Source organism: Prorops nasuta, unplaced genomic scaffold (genome assembly GCF_024137725.1).
Source record: "Prorops nasuta isolate Cenicafe-Biocafe unplaced genomic scaffold, Cenicafe_Pnas_1.2 PNAS00017, whole genome shotgun sequence".
In the NCBI taxonomy this organism is placed as follows: domain Eukaryota; kingdom Metazoa; phylum Arthropoda; class Insecta; order Hymenoptera; family Bethylidae; genus Prorops; species Prorops nasuta.
The window spans coordinates 4136016-4151951 of NW_027116814.1; the positions used below are offsets into that span (position 1 = coordinate 4136016).

A 15936-nucleotide genomic window follows, 5' to 3' on the forward strand; every position below is an offset into this window, starting at 1 on the left:
AAACCAAGGATTAATTTATAGAATTTAACGTTGGAATATTTTACGTGCACCAATATTAAGTTTAAATGATTTATGGAAAGCATGTGCGAAGAATTTTAGTAGAGCTAGCTCTGTTTTACCTACTTGGTAATCGAGAAACATGCAGCGCTCTCTGTCTTCGCAAGCAAGAGAGATTCATTGAAATCGAAAAGCTATGTTGGTAAAAAGAATTGAAGCTTTTTTTTGGAGCAGTTGAATTGCGCAAGACTAAGGAAGTATTTTGCGTAATTTACTCATAACTACACGTTTTATCCCCTCGCCAATAAAATCATGAAGAAATAATTATTCATATCATAGCATAATCTCTGAAACAACGAGAGCAGCAAAAATTTGATCGACGTTTCCGTTTCAGCGCGTCGCTGTCTGACCAAATATACTTTCGTACTACTACTAGCGTATTTAATAATTGCGTTCATTAAGCAATCTGGCTCTGAATTTTTTTTTGTAACAATCTAAATCTTGTAAAATGCGCATTTGCTATTTATCATTGTAAAGAAATTCGACAATTTCTCGTGGCAAATCGTCCATTGACGAATAATTTTGTAATTGTAATGCCACAAATCGAACCTTGATCGTTGATCTTACTCGAATTTTATCATACTTTAATCACAGTTTCCACGCTCGATATGTCGATTTGGGAAAGAGATTTTTTTGAAAACATATTTACAATTATTATTATAGTTTGTGATTGAATCAATTGCTGCGAAGGGTCGAAATCTAAGAGCTGATAAGGTGATATTGCGCGCTCACGCGATTCTGTTACCGATTTGCAAATGTAGATAGTAGAAAAAATGGCGTTTCGCAATTTCAAAATGAAGCAATCTCGACTGTACCTCGTTTTTGCGTTTTAAACGGGTCCCAAGAATTTATTACTGTTAAATCGTTTTTGCCACTCCCCTAAATTCGTGAATTTACGAATTTTTAAATTATCTCCCCCCTCCTTAATTTTTGGTAAATATTATTTTAGTTCTTTGATAAACCACGAGGGCTTTGCAGGTTCAGTGCGAATTGTTTCCCATAATTTTCCACTGATCAGGAATATAGATAAGAGGAAACGTGCAGTATATTTTTCTGTCAAAAGAAAATCATCTCTATTGGACCTTTTTACTTCGCTCCAGAAATTATCCAATATAGTTTATAATCAGAAAATAATATTTATACTACTCGTTCCTCTTTATTCCATTCGTGAACCTTTAATTTATTTCCCCTCGTCCACCATCTCCCCATTATTTTACCCACGTAATAATTTATGGGCGTTTCGCAGTCAACGTGAATTATTTTTACCAGTAATCATAATTAAGTCGTAATTTTCATTTTTTGTAAAGATTATTAACGCACTAGGAATCCAAGAGACTGTATATTTTTAATCTACCAAATTGTCACGAGGAGACACGTGCATCACGAAAGTCAAACCAATTATGATTTATAAGCAATCAAACCAGACTGGACCATACTCGACTATACCAGAACAGTTTAAAGTCTACACACACAGTTTCACCACCGTTATACTATATTTAATAATCGTACCACGTGTTTTGCGATTCTAAGACGATTGATAAAAACATTGGCACGTTGTAACAAAATTTGTAAAATTACAACTACTGTCGTAGGTCATTTTTTAATGTGTAAAATAATTAATAAATAAAAACGAGTGATAAAAAGCATTGATACGAGCAATAAAAAGTTACCAACGACTGTCGTTGTAATTCTACAAATTTCATTACAATGTGCCAATGCTTTTTATCATTCGTTTTATGCTTATTATTATACGATAACAGTTATACGAAATCGTTCATTCATATACTATAATGATTTTTGTGGTCCACTTCGATGAGAAACCGTATATAGACAAAATTCCATTTATAGAAATTAATTGTTAATTTGCTTTTCGTAATTAATTTTCATGTAAATCACGAAAAATCTGTCTAACGTAAATTTACACGACAGTCGTGTGTTGCGGTAATGTACATTTATGTCACTGTAATTTAAAAACATAGTTGTACATCGCAGAAAATCAAGAAAAAGAGCGGACACTCCTAAAATATTTATATACAATCTAGGTCTCGTTGCTAAATTCCAGAAAATGATGTAAGAATCTAAGCTTTTGCCGCATACATTGTACATGCTATAGTTTACATCTAATACAGGCGATTATCAATTCATCCAAGAGAATTTAATTAAAACTAGTTAGTTTGAGCGTTTCGTCTGGAATTTCTAAGAAAATTTAATTTGCACAATTTAGAATCTCAGCTCATCTAACGATCAAATTTCATTAATTAGTGTAATTTGTTAAAAGTAAGATGAGCAAATTTTAAGATTTAGAAAAATTACTAATGATAAAAATACAAGTCAATTTTAAGACCCAAGTAATACAAATTGATAAAATTCAGCAGTGTTTAATTCTTTTAAACAACTATCAAAATTTACTCAATTTTACAAAAATAAATATTGCATATCCCGGACAGTGTAAGACCGGAAGTGATGAAATCATAGATGTGCGTATTAATTTTGAGGGAGATGGTGTTGGCACCCTCCCCCCTCCTTAAGGAGATGTTGGAAGACTCGTACGATTTATCCTTATCGTCGTTGTCGCTTCAGAAAGCGCAGAATCACTCCTCCAGAGGGTGTGAAAGGCAAACGTCACCGGCGCTCCCTGCTATAAGGCCTAAAATGGAGAAGGGGAATGGGGAGGGGGTAACAATATTTGATATATAAAAGCACGTAATTGTCGAGTTCCAATGAGTTAAACTACGAGCAACGATCCGCATAAAAGTGTAAATTGTAATTTCAATGTCTCGTCTATTTGAATGCAACAGGCGTCTCGAGAAGAAGCACGTTATTTCTGGAACGTAATCATTTACAATTTTTTAATAATTGTGAAAAAGCTGTAGTGACATTTTCCCGAAGATGAACTTCCTGCTGATTTTGTCCCTTTTGGTTCTGGTGACAGGACTGGCTCGATGTCATCCAGGCTATACCAGGTATAATAATTTTTGCATTTTATACTATCACTAAAAATCATTTTTCTATACTGAGAAACAAAATAATTTTTTTTCTCAGTCTGAATTATATTTTCCTTATAAATTTTGTTTATTTTTTGTATACAATTTAATCAACGAGATTTCCCACTCGTATGTAAAAATTGTAACGTTTCTACTTTTCCCCATCTGACTATTAACGAGTAGAAATTACATCAGCATGCGTTAAGCTTGATCCACGTAAAACTCCGTATTTCTCGTAGTAATCATCAGTGCGATACAAATTGATAATTTAGTGTAAATTCCTCGTATCTCGAGCGAGTTTGGTTTTATTATGTATTTATAATTGATTGATCGACCAATTTAGTTTATAAATAGATACAATTTTTCTGGATATTAAAACGATTTTTTTTTTAGATCCGATAATTTATCGAAAAGTGCAGAAGTAGCGGAAACAACGCCAATTAAAGCATGGATACCGGATGACGCTGGGATTCCCCTTACAGATGCACTAGAAACACTTCCTGTTAAAACGTAAGAGAGTCATACAAAAATTAATTCATAGCTGGATCTTAAATAAAAAAAAATGTTTTTTTTCTCGTAGGCGATCGAAGCGTTTATCTGACCAGAGACGAGCCGAGCTTGAAACTTTGAAAGCACTTTCAAGAATGATATTAATATCTTGCAAACAACTGGATCCAAAAAAGATGTACGTATAGATTTGAAATTGAAAAAAAAACAATATTAGAGCGATCAGCGAGGATAAATTGTAAAATCTGGAATTATTTATAAGAGAAATGTAAATATATTAAGAGGTTATGTTTCTCGTTGCAGAGGTCGTCGTTAGGTGTCTCTTTGCGAACCAACAGTGACTCCTGGCCAAAAGGATTATCATTGAGAACGATGCACGAATCATCATTTATGTGGATGGGAGCAAAGCTTAAGTTTTGCTAATTGTAATCATACGATGAGTGTCTATAGCTGTATATAATGTATAATAGTATAGTACAAATAAGAGAGTATTCGCATGTACGCATAGCATTTTTAAAAAAAGTGAGATACTAGCAATGATCGCTGTATCAGCACTGATAAACTCATTTCGGCCAATTCAGACCATCTTCTTATCTCTGTCGCAATTAACGCACCAGCCAATAATGTCTCAATAATTTTACACCGCGCAATTCACCGATACATTATTATTTGCAATAAAAATTATCAAAAAATAATTTCTTCTCTGTCTCCCCTCACCCCTCTATTACTCTGTTTCTTTGATCGAAAACTCCAAATTATTCGAATTTTATGTGTAGAATATACTTAGTGAATTAATTATGTTATCGTAAAAGAACAAAATTTACCCTAATTAATAAATTACTGGATCAGAATGGAAAAAAAATACCAATGTATATGTGAAATGTTTGAAATTGGCGGTATATCGAAAGTTCGATAAATCGCACATGGTGCCGGTGGCGTGGTTTCGATTCAAAATGGCGGTGTATCGCATGATCGCATCGCATATCGCAGCAGTATCGATCGACACTGTCTTGTCTGGTGTTGTCTACTAGTAAAGAAGTATTATGGTAGTAGTGTCTATGTGTGTACTCTCTCCTCTCCGTATCTAAGAGAGAGAGAGAGAGAGAGAGAGAGAGAAAGAGGAAGAGAATGAGAGAGTACTCCGAGTTTCGTGTAGTAAACGAGTTGTTGTTTCTGCTGTGCGAATGATCTTTTAAGAGAGGGAGAGAGAGAGAGAGAGAGAGAAAATTTGGATTTGTGTCGTTTACGAGGAGTAAAGTGAGAGTCGCTCACGCAATGTTAGCGTTTAGTGTCGGTCTCGGTGGTGGAGGCGGTGGTGCAAAGTGCGCGGTTATTACGTTGAAGTCGGGATAGGGAATAGGGATAGAGACGACACAGGGTAGGAAGGAAGGCAGGTAGGCAGACACGGAAATACGGATTAGGAAGCGAGCTATGAGAATAGGAGAGAAACGGCGATAAAGATGTTGAGGAACTCAAGAACTCCCAATTTTTTCACAGTGACGATGCTTCCTTTTATTTGGATGACGGGAAGCATCCGGCTTTCCCAGGAATGCTCTCAGGATTGATGCTCAGTGCAAGGTGAATAGTTTCTCTCTTTGTTTTTTCTCGGAGGGCCAGTTGTTTTTCTCGAACTCACGCACCGATAATATAAATCAACCGAATGCTTTACATGTATATGTTTAATGTGTTTAATATTGTCCTGCTAATATATAGGCAAGTGTGAAGAAGAGAATAAAAGAGCGAGAGAAGAAGAAGAGAGAGTGAGTGAGTGAGCTAGTGAGTGAGGGAGACAAATCGAGAAGTATCGAGCGAGTGAGAGAAAGAGAAATGTCTGCGCCCTGAACACCCGAGAGAGAGCCATCAGCAGCACAGCTCGAGCTCAACTCAGCGACTAACAAACGGACGGACGGACAGACCAATCTCTGTCAACGTTTTTGTGTCTTCCCGAGGATGCTCTTTGTCATTTTGGGGAACTCTCCGGAGTGCGTATTCTAAGTTGATGCGCGGAATTCTGTTGTTGGAGCCGTGTATTGTTGGCTTAGTACGGTGAAATGTTTTCATCGCCGGCGTCAGTAGTGGGCGAGCCGTCAGGCTACGACTTTCAGAAAGAAGAGAACGCCGTCAAGTGGAAGGGAGTGTTTGTCAACTCTCTGCGAAAGGTATTTTATTCGTTACATATCAATTTTTTTTCTAATCTCTTTACCTTCCAGATGTCGTATCTTTTTCTTTTTCTCTCTTCTCTCTTCTCTCTCACAGAGGTTCTTTTCAGTAGTTATTTGAATTTCTGTCAAGGTATTGGAACAAGTACACCCTAGTCTTGAAGCTAGACAAGATGCCCTAGATTATGTTGAAAGTTTGATCTTAAGAATGCTGGGTATGCTTTGCGGACATCCACCACCTCATACACCGCAAGATGTGGAAGAAAGAGTTAGACGTACCTTTCCTACTCCCATTGACAGATGGGCGCTTCGAGATGCCAGAGATGCTTTAGAAAAAGGAAAGAAAAAGTCTCCATTGGTTCTCCCTGTTGATAAAATTCATCAGCTGTTGCAGAAAGTAAGAGATCCATGATATGATGTATAATATAATTGGTGAGGTTTAGAGCAATGTTCCATGATAAATTAATTGTGTTTTGTTTTCTGCTTTTTTAGGAAGTTTTACAGCATAAAATTGATTCTCAAGTTAGTCTGTTTGTGGTTGGTGTTTTGGAATATATTTCTGCTGATATTTTGAAGGTTTGTAGGATACACTTTATGTGTTATATTTTTTTGTTTCAATTTGTATTATTGACAGTTATTAGTTTATTACATAATTTATTTTTTAATGCTTTCAGCTAGCTGGAAATTATGTGAAAAACATTCGCCATGTGGAGATTTCCTGTGAAGATATAAGAGTTGCGATGTATGCAGACATGGTAACAACATTTTCAAACAAATTGAAGCCTGCGTTGTGTCTTTGTAATGCACATAATAATTAATTTAAAATTATATATACATATATATGCACATATATATTTATATATAATATTTTGCTACTTTCGTTCTGAAATCAATCCTTTTATTTTTTTTTATTAAAAAAAAGTAAGGTTGAGATAATTAACAAAAGCTGGTGAAAGGACTATAGAACTAACATTATTATAACCATATGGTCAATGGTAGAATTAGAATGCTCAACTCTATGTAGATAAAGGATCTATTATTATTTTGGAGCTGCTTGATTTTCAAATCAATCATTGCTTTTGAATCTATTTTTAAAACCTTGGTTCCTAAGACCAATTTTTTAATACAAGATAGAATGAAATTAAAACACCTTGCTAGTATTAGCTTGCCTTCTCTATTATGATGATTATTTTAAATCCTATTTCATTTTTCCTTGTCTCCAACAGCATTCACTATTTTGATTTTTTCTATAGAATGTTATAAGATAACTCTTGTTTTTCATTGATTTTTAATAGTGGAACTGGTGTTTAATAACTAATAAGATTTTATAATCAAGATTATGTAATGTTTAAGTTGAAGACATCTACTACTAGCAACAGGTGCACTGGTAAATTTCAGAATTTGGCCATTGGCTACACTAGGCTAGTCACAGGTTAATTGTGGCTGCATATGCTCTCTGCTTGGTTACATGCTTTCCACTAACATATAACAACACCAACCATGTTCGTTCTTCGCTCATGCCGTTCTAGGTGGTACGTACCTGCTATCCTCCAGAAAAAATTTAACATATGATGGATTCATTTCACATTGTTATAGAAATTATTATCATTTTGCCTCAAATCTCTTTATCTTCTTTCATTGTCTCTTTCTAACTTTGTAAGAAATTGAAGTCTAAAAGAATCTCTTTCACTTAATGCAGTATGTATATTATTTTTGCGTTCAATAATAATAAACTTACAAAAATGTTCTTATATTTGCATTTCATTATAGAAATGCAAACAATAGATTCTTTTGCACCAGTGAAAGTTATAGTTGCTGAAATAATATAATCCTGAATTATATGCAGAAATGTTTCCACATTTGTGTAATACTTCCTGTACTTCCATTGTGCCTGATTCTAAACAATTTCCCTATTCTATATTTGCATTGTCAAAATACATCATCAGATTTTGTTAAGTTTTCATCTAACGATTGGAGCCTGCTTATTTTCTAAGCATTTAATCTTATTAACTTTTAATCTGTAGGTTTAAGACATTAAGATTGCTGGTTTTCTTATAAATTTTAACGTATATAGATATCCTTCTTTTGTAGTATACTTTGCTTAAATAATTTTCTTTAATTTTATAAGGTATGCTCTTCGAAAACTAACGATTAATTCTTTTGCGGCAAAACAATGAGCATGAATAGTTTTTACTTTAAGCATGAGAACTGTAAAAAAAAACTGAAAAAAAATGCAGTAAGTCGTGTGTGTATTTATAAAATACTATGTAGTACTTAAAGAAAACAACTAAAATAACAAGATCAAAAGAGTTGCATTTTTAAGATGCGAATTACAATTTCTGTGCCGAGTATCTATCTATTGCCGATGAAAGACAGTTGATTGAATGAACAATTTTCTATATCTCTGCAGCCTCTTGTGAAAGCAAACGTTTGCTCTATTACGTTCATTTTTATTAGTTCAATTTTATTTCACGATCATCTTGCATCAGATATCGTAATTGTAATTCCGTCTTTAAAATTCTGCTAGAGAATTTCCTATCCACGAAAACGGGATAATTAATAATTGCATTTTTCGTAGGTTCTGATGGACATGTTTTATCAGGACGATTGCTCAGAAGGTCCACAAAGTGGTTTGGGTGCCGTAGTATCCCAGACTTATGAGGAATCCGTCAGGGACCTCATACATGATGAGCGGCATTATCTACGAGATCTCCATATGATTATTAAGGTACGCATGGTATTCAGCACTTGAGGAATATTTAATTAAAAATAGCCACTTCCACTCTACAGGTCTTTCGAGAGGAAATAGCAAAGTTAGCGCAGGATCGTGTAGAGCTTGAGACTCTTTTCAGCAACATTATGGATATTTATGAAGTAACTGTAACGTTACTTGGTAGTCTAGAGGATATAATGGAAATTACCGAGGAAAAGCAAACGCCAACTGTAGGATCTTGCTTCGAAGAGTTGGCCGAAGCAGCGGAATTTGATGTTTATATTAAGTATGAATAAATATTTAAGGAATTAAATAATTTACTTGATATGTGGGAGCAAGCGATTTAATTGTAACTCTATTTCAGATATGCAAAAGATATTAATGGTTCAGCTAGTCGAGAGGTTTTATCTAGTTTATTATCGAGGCCTGAGTCCATAGCGGCGTTGCGTGCAGCAGGGCATGGTTTTAAGGAGGCTGTCAAATACTATTTGCCAAAACTTTTATTGCAACCCATATGGCATTGCTTTTTGTATTTTGATTATATAAAGGTGAATAATTCAGTTGAAAGATAAAAAAGATTTATCGATCGATCAACTATAGTAGATATTATTAATAAGAGTCATATTTATATCACAGGTATTGCATAAACGCACCCCAAGTATAGAAGACAGTGAAACTCTGGAACAAGTGCAAGGACTTTTAAGGCCGTTACAAATGGAATTGCTGCAATCAATGGCAAGTATGCCAAAAAAGGATACGGGCCTGCGAATGCAGAGTAGAGCGAGAAGACAAGCGGCTTTAGAAAAAACTAGTGAATTACAAAAGACGGTGGATGGTTGGGATCAAAGGGACGTAGGACAATGTTGTAATGAGTTTATACGCGAGGATATGCTCGCAAAAGTAGGCAGCAATGGACGCAGATTAACGGAAAGGAAAGCTGTACTGTTCGATGGTTTGTTAGTTTTATGTAAGCCTAGTGGTGGTAAACGAGTTAGTGTGAGTGTTGCTTCGGTCGGTGTGGTAGGTCATCAAGCTCATCAGAGAGAGCTTCGCTTGAAGGAGCGATTTTTTATTAGAAAAGTTGATATTATCGACAGGGAAGACACTGAGGAATTAAAAAATGCCTTTGAAATTGCGCCAAGGGACCATCCCAATGTTATTCTTGTTGCCAAGTCCGCCGAAGACAAGAACAGTTGGATGGCGGATCTTGTAATGTTGAACACAAAAAGTATGTTAGAAAGGACTTTGGATAGTATCCTCTTAGACGAGGAAAGGAAGCATCCTTTAAGGCTACCTCCACCACATTTGTACAAATTTGCCGAACAGGACAGTCCGGAGAATATTGTTCTAGAAGCAAGGGAAAACGGTGGTGTTCCCTTGATAAAAGGTGCAACGTTGGTCAAGCTTGTGGAAAGGTTAACGTACCACATTTACGCTGATCCAGCTTTCGTACGAACATTCCTTACTACATATAGGTAAATCGTCGAGTTAATTTATATAAAAAAAATTAGTTTATATACTTTCTCAATATCACACACACAATAAATAAGTACCATTGCATGATTAAATTTTATAATTATTGTATTTCGTAGGAGTTTTTGCTCACCTCAAGAATTACTGACTCTGTTGATCGAGAGATTTGACATACCTGATCCTTCGCTGGTTTACGGCGAGGAGGAGAAATCGTCAGGCTGTAAAACAACGGCTAGAGAAGACTGGAAGAGATACAGGAAGGAGTTTTGTCAGCCAGTGCAATTCAGAGTCCTGAATGTTCTGAGGCACTGGGTCGATCACCATTTTTACGATTTCGAGCGTAACAGAAATCTTTTGGAAAAGCTACAATCATTTTTAAATACTGTTAGCGGCAAATCCATGAGGAAGTGGGTCGACTCCGTTATTAAAATTGTACAAAGAAAATGCGAACCTTCGGAACAGCGGCCCATTACTTTCAGCTTTGAGCGATCTCCGCCACCAATTGAATGGCACTTAAAAGTTCCTGAGGAAGAATGGGGAATACTTACGGTATGTAGCGTGAAATCTTGAGAAAACGCTCATTTGAAGTTCTAAGAGCGATTATTATTATTAACATGAATACGCATCATGTTTTAGTTGCATCCGATAGAGTTAGCAAGGCAATTGACTCTACTAGAATTTGAGCTGTACAAGAATGTGAAGCCTTCCGAGTTGGTTGGATCAGTATGGACTAAGAAGGACAAAGAAAAGACATCTCCTAACTTGTTAAAGATGATCAAACATACGACAAATGTAAGAGTATTGAACTGATATTTTTATACATGGTTCCTAACGATTCTTATATCCTCTTAAATATAAATCATTATTTTCAGTTTACAAGGTGGCTTGAAAAGACAATAGTAGAAGCAGAGAATATAGAGGAAAGGGTAGCGATTGTTTCACGTGCATTAGAAATAATGCTGGTTTTGCAAGATTTGAACAATTTTAATGGAGTATTGGCCATTGTTAGCGCGATGGGATCTGCTTCGGTATTTAGATTAAGTTTTACATTGGAAGTAAGTAATTTTTGTGTCTCAGTTCATCCATCTTTTCGATTTAGCAATTTTTCTTCTATGTTTTATACTTCTATTTATAGCAAATTCCAGCACGGCTGGAAAAAGCGCTCATGGAAGCAAGGGAACTAAACAATGATCATTTTAGAAAGTATCAAGAAAAGCTACGTTCTATAAATCCTCCTTGTGTACCATTTTTTGGTAAGTATAGTAATTGATTAAATTATAAAATAAAAAAAAACATGCGGATTTCAATAGGTATTTATAACTATAGGAATGTACCTGACCAACATCTTGCACATTGAGGAGGGTAATCCTGACTATTTGCCAAGTAGTCCAGAACTTATAAACTTCAGCAAACGCCGGAAAGTCGCTGAGATAACCGGAGAAATTCAGCAGTACCAAAATCAACCTTATTGTCTTTCTGTAGAGACTAGGATAAGGCATTTTATCGAAAATCTGTGTCCGTTCGATCCTAACATGAAAGATGCGGATATAAGCAATTATTTGTATAATAAGAGTCAAGAAGTAGAGCCCAGAGGTTGTAAGCAGCCGCCACGAGCAGTGAGTCAAAGTTCTCTTTTCGTATTAACCGATCAGTCACCGTTGCTTAAACGATTTTGCAATTGTTCAATAGCCCCGCAAATGGCCGGATTTGAACTTAAAGTCACCGGGTATCAAAGCCAGAAACATGAGCGGGAAGTTACCAGCCCCTTTGCAAGCAGTAGCGTCCACCGTGAGATTGCATGATCCTCAACCGGAGGCACCACCGCTATCGGAATTACCGGAAACACCACCTCATATTTCACAACCCACTGCACCGCACACGGGCGACCACAGCGTTTTCGCGCCAGTTTTATTGGGCGGTTCGTCTTTATTCAATTACGTCTACCTATTTTTATCACGTGTATTCCCTCAGCCACTTACAAATTTTATTTACACAGGTTTGGGCCCATCACCGGGCTCTCCAGGACCGCTAAGTATGTCAGGACTGTCAATCGGTTCACCAGGAAACAGTCCACAGCTGGGGTCACCAGGTCATTTACCACCGTTGCATCATCAGCCTCAAACAACACATTTTGGCTTTAATTCTGGAACGATCGGTGTAATGGGGGCTTTAACAGGTTTGTCGTCGGCCGGTGGGAGTCCTGGTGCTGTAATGCCGCCACCTCCCTCCCCCAGTCATGTACCTCCTCCCAGTCAACCTCCACCGCCTTTACCGCCTAGATCTCATCGGAGGCGAGAAAGCTCAATTAGCGAATCACCTCAACAGGTACGAAAGAACCAATCTAGATACTTATATAACTCTTATTGCCGTCCTAATTGGGATCGTTGCTTTGTTGACACGTAGGTGCGACAGGCACCAAACGCGCCAATGCTTCCGCCACGAGATGGAACGTCGCCACCACCGTTGCCGCCAAGGAGGGACTTGGCAGTCACTCTACCACCTAGGCTTCCCACGTTAAATCCGAGTAACTCGGCACTACTAGCAAGGCGCAACTCCACTCTCGAGTCTTCGTGTCCAGCCGTTACTCACACGCGTAGGCATATGTCATTCAACGGGCCTAGCCCTACGAAATTTCCGCTTACGCAACCAAACGGTAATTTGAATTCTGTAAATCAATAAGTGTTTATAGGTATACACAATTGATATTAATATTATGAAATTTGTAGGCTCTGTGACACCCAGGTTACCGCCAAAACCGTTGCCTGGACGTCCACCGACGACTATGTTCAATTTTAATGCTCCACCTGGACCTAGCTAAGGTCATACTCCCTCCTACCTCTTCTATCCCAAATAAGACCTTTTTTTTGGAAATCGACATCTAGTCCACTCAGAAAGCTCAGCATTGCACAGGCTAAATGCTACGCCATGCACTATGCCCGGTATGACTGAATGTAAATAGTGTTTACCTTGGGATATTTTAAACAAAAGCCGGCAAGAAGAAAATACTCGTGCGTGCGCGCGCACACACAAATTACGCAATAACTGTGTAAATTCGCGAATGTTTCAACGAATTAAATCGCAAGGCGTGTGGCTCTTACGTGATGAGATGCTGTTACATTCCTTGTTATGATTCGTCTTTTAATGTCTATAATGCTATTTTTATTGAAAGTTTATTTTTGAGATGGTGCAGAGCGTTGTTGGTCTGTACGATATATTTTTAGATATTTTTTTAATGATCAGATATATATATATAAATATATATAATCAGTAGATTTAAGGTCAAACACCTCTCTTTCTCTCCTATCGAAGCATTTAACTGTTACGATTTCCATGAAGAAGTGTACTCAAGGACTAATAATTATCGATGACAGATGCATCCATATAAGCTTGGATTAAATATTTTAACAGTGGAGAAAAATAAACATATAAAGCACAATTAATTAGACATAGAGACAGACATTTTCTCTAATAATAATGTACTGAGCATTGATTTTTATGGTTAGACACGTGAGATAACCAAATCACACATTTAGAAATAGTACTACACCTTAGTACTATTTTAAAATTCTTGTAAAACCAAAACGATAGGAATGAATTAAACGTTTCTTCGCGTTAGAAAAAAGGGTGAAAACAGGGAATGAAAAGAGAAACGAATACTGAAAAAGGGAGAATTTCTCGTATGACCTTGCTGAATGGACTACATTCGATTTCGAGCCCTTAATGATAAGTGGCTCTTCTCGTTTATGCTTTAAATCCCCTGCTTGTCCCTCGACACAACTGTGATACACTTTGAACGTCGGTATGTATGTTATGTAATTAGACGTTTAAATTTTAAAGAAGACGCAAGAAAGTGCAGTATCGAATGAATCATAGGCCAATAAATAAATAAATATATATATATATATATATATAATTATACATATAAGTGGAATCAATACAAAAAAGGAGTAAATATGTAAATGTATATTATTATAAATATATTCTATCATATAGTTATTGTAATATTGTCGAGTATAAGGAGAAGTGAAATATTGAAATTATGTAAAATAAAGAGTATATTGTGTAGTATGTGATAAATATTGTTCACGTATACCTATATGCAGCTACGCGAAGGGCCTGGAGGAAACAAGAGGTTCACTACAGATCAGAAATTGAAGTCAAAGTGGTAGGGGAAGAGAGGTTCACCGCCATCTTGGTTACAGATAGATACAGAGCAAAATGTCTGAACATACTTCATTCGGGATCTATGCTTAAATTGCTTGCTGGGTTTGGAATGCTGATCGTTGATTGGTTATAAGAATCTAGATAACCAATCAGCAATCGCCATTTCAAGTCCAAAACGGTTCTGACATAAGGAACATTCGGAACGGGACTGTTCATTAAATAGCTTACTGAGCAATCGCACCGGATTAGCGTAATCCTAACTTCCAGCAAATCAGAAGCGATTTCTCCGTGTTCCGGAAGTTCCGTCCCATTGTGTATCGCCATTTTTGTTCAATTTTTGAATTGCCGCGTACCGATTGTTGACTAACGGTGTGCCGCGTTTTTTCGTAATAGTTGATAATTTTTAAATTCATTCGCGCGATTAATAATAATTTTATGCATTATTTTGATCACATACGTAATATTTCATTATTATTTTAAAATAATTTGTCCTGAATTTTGATTTTTCTTAATTAATAACTGTACAATTTTTAAAAATATAATATAACAGTGAAATGCAGGATGTGATAAAAATAAAAGTATTTGCCTGTGTAAAAATTCGTTAAGCGATAATTCCACCCGAATGTATTTTGCCAGTGTACAGCGAGCATTTTTATGTTGTGTTTTTGTGGTTGCAGTGGCCAAGGTCAACACAGCCTCAAGGACTCTCATAGCCTGTAAGTGACTTTAGTTTCATTTCAAAGCTAGAATAAACTTTATAATCATTCGAAAGGATTAAATTTAATAACGTAATATTATTTTCCTTTGTTACAGTGGGCGACCTCACTTTGGGGCGGAAGTGCCGAAATCAAACAACCGCGTCGCGCAGTGATACTTTAAACTTCCGCTTTTGCACAATAAATTTTTTAAAATCCGCGTCGCTAGAGTGAATTTAAATCCCCTCGTGCGACGTACCTTTTTTTTTATAAAATTCGCGTCGCGAAAATGAATTTAAATACTCGTGTGACGCAGTTTTTTTTTTATAAAATCCGCGTCGCGGAAATGAATTTAAATACCCACGTGGCGTAATTTCGTTTAAAAAATCCGCGTCGCGTCGCGTTATATTATTTTAAAATTTAATTCTCGCGAGTGCCATCGTTATCATCATCATGGCATCCTAAAGGCTGCAAACGGATCATCATTGGATTTTCGCCGAACGAGTGAGTCCCACGATTAAACCGTGGATTTTTCTTTATTAACAAAAGAATGGCCGAAAACCTACCGGTAGGTTCCACTCGGTCCTTCTTCGGTTAAAACTATTTTTATTTCCTGCACGTTTTTCAGCATTTTCGTTGCGATTATATCTATTTTGCGTGCGTGTGTTTTTCTTTTCAGGTTTAATTTTCCGATATAGGTAGGCTATTTAGCTTCGCGTATTAAATAGGAATTATAGCTTTCGGTATTAGGTAGGCTTTTTTTTCAGGTTTAATTTTCCGATATACGTAAGCTATTTAGATTCGCGTATTAAATAGGAATTATAGCTTTCGGTGATAGGTAGACTTTTTTTTCAGGTCCCTTCCTTCAGGGAGAGAGAGAGAGAGAGAGAGAGAGAGAGAGAGAGAGAGAGAGAGAGAGAGAGAGAGAGAGAGAGAATACTACAAAAATTCCTTTCCCCCTTCAATTCGAGAGGGGGAGGGGGGGTAATGATTTGCTAATAGATACAGCACACATATTACAGAACTGTAGATATGATATTTTGTACCTTTCCTATATTTGTCAATTATTTTAACGTTTAAAAATTGAAATAAATAAAACAAAGCCATCGTATTTTTTTTTTCAATTTGATTTTTATTGAAATTCATGAAAATACTATATTTTATACATTATTTTAATATCCAAT

General features: G+C 36.3%; 2 protein-coding genes across 3 annotated transcripts; both read left to right on the forward strand.

Moving 5' to 3' along the window:
• Positions 1-2709: 2709 nt before the first annotated feature.
• On the forward strand, positions 2710-4217 carry LOC136779637 (uncharacterized). Its single transcript, XM_066737331.1, has 4 exons — positions 2710-3020; positions 3435-3551; positions 3622-3726; positions 3852-4217. The coding sequence occupies exons 1-4, from the start codon at positions 2947-2949 to the stop codon at positions 3862-3864; spliced, it is 309 nt and encodes a 102-aa protein (XP_066593428.1). The 5' UTR covers positions 2710-2946; the 3' UTR covers positions 3865-4217.
• A 439-nt stretch (positions 4218-4656) lies between these two features.
• Sos (Son of sevenless) lies at positions 4657-13955 on the forward strand. 2 transcript variants are annotated; one of them, XM_066736998.1, is made up of 18 exons: positions 4657-5126; positions 5262-5707; positions 5841-6104; positions 6200-6283; positions 6382-6462; positions 8286-8435; positions 8498-8706; positions 8785-8968; positions 9057-9895; positions 10013-10442; positions 10530-10685; positions 10766-10948; positions 11029-11146; positions 11220-11509; positions 11583-11811; positions 11890-12218; positions 12297-12546; positions 12620-13955. In XM_066736998.1, the coding sequence occupies exons 2-18, from the start codon at positions 5600-5602 to the stop codon at positions 12709-12711; spliced, it is 3996 nt and encodes a 1331-aa protein (XP_066593095.1). In that variant the 5' UTR covers positions 4657-5126; positions 5262-5599; the 3' UTR covers positions 12712-13955. The 2 variants fall into 2 exon arrangements, with proteins under 2 accessions (XP_066593095.1, XP_066593096.1); XM_066736999.1 differs by lacking the exons at positions 4657-5126; positions 5262-5707; positions 5841-6104; positions 6200-6283; positions 6382-6462 and adding an exon at positions 7118-7239.
• The last annotated feature ends 1981 nt before the right edge of the window (positions 13956-15936 follow it).

Coding starts and splice junctions, on each gene's coding strand:
- LOC136779637 (XM_066737331.1), top strand. CDS start 2,947: ATGAACTTCCTGCTGATTTTGTCCCTTTTGGTTCTGGTGACAGGACTG. Junction 3,021..3,434: donor TGTCATCCAGGCTATACCAG/GTATAATAATTT, acceptor TTTTTTTTTTAG/ATCCGATAATTTATCGAAAA. Junction 3,552..3,621: donor GAAACACTTCCTGTTAAAAC/GTAAGAGAGTCA, acceptor TTTTTCTCGTAG/GCGATCGAAGCGTTTATCTG.
- Sos (XM_066736998.1), top strand. CDS start 5,600: ATGTTTTCATCGCCGGCGTCAGTAGTGGGCGAGCCGTCAGGCTACGAC. Junction 5,708..5,840: donor TTGTCAACTCTCTGCGAAAG/GTATTTTATTCG, acceptor ATTTCTGTCAAG/GTATTGGAACAAGTACACCC. Junction 9,896..10,012: donor ACATTCCTTACTACATATAG/GTAAATCGTCGA, acceptor TGTATTTCGTAG/GAGTTTTTGCTCACCTCAAG.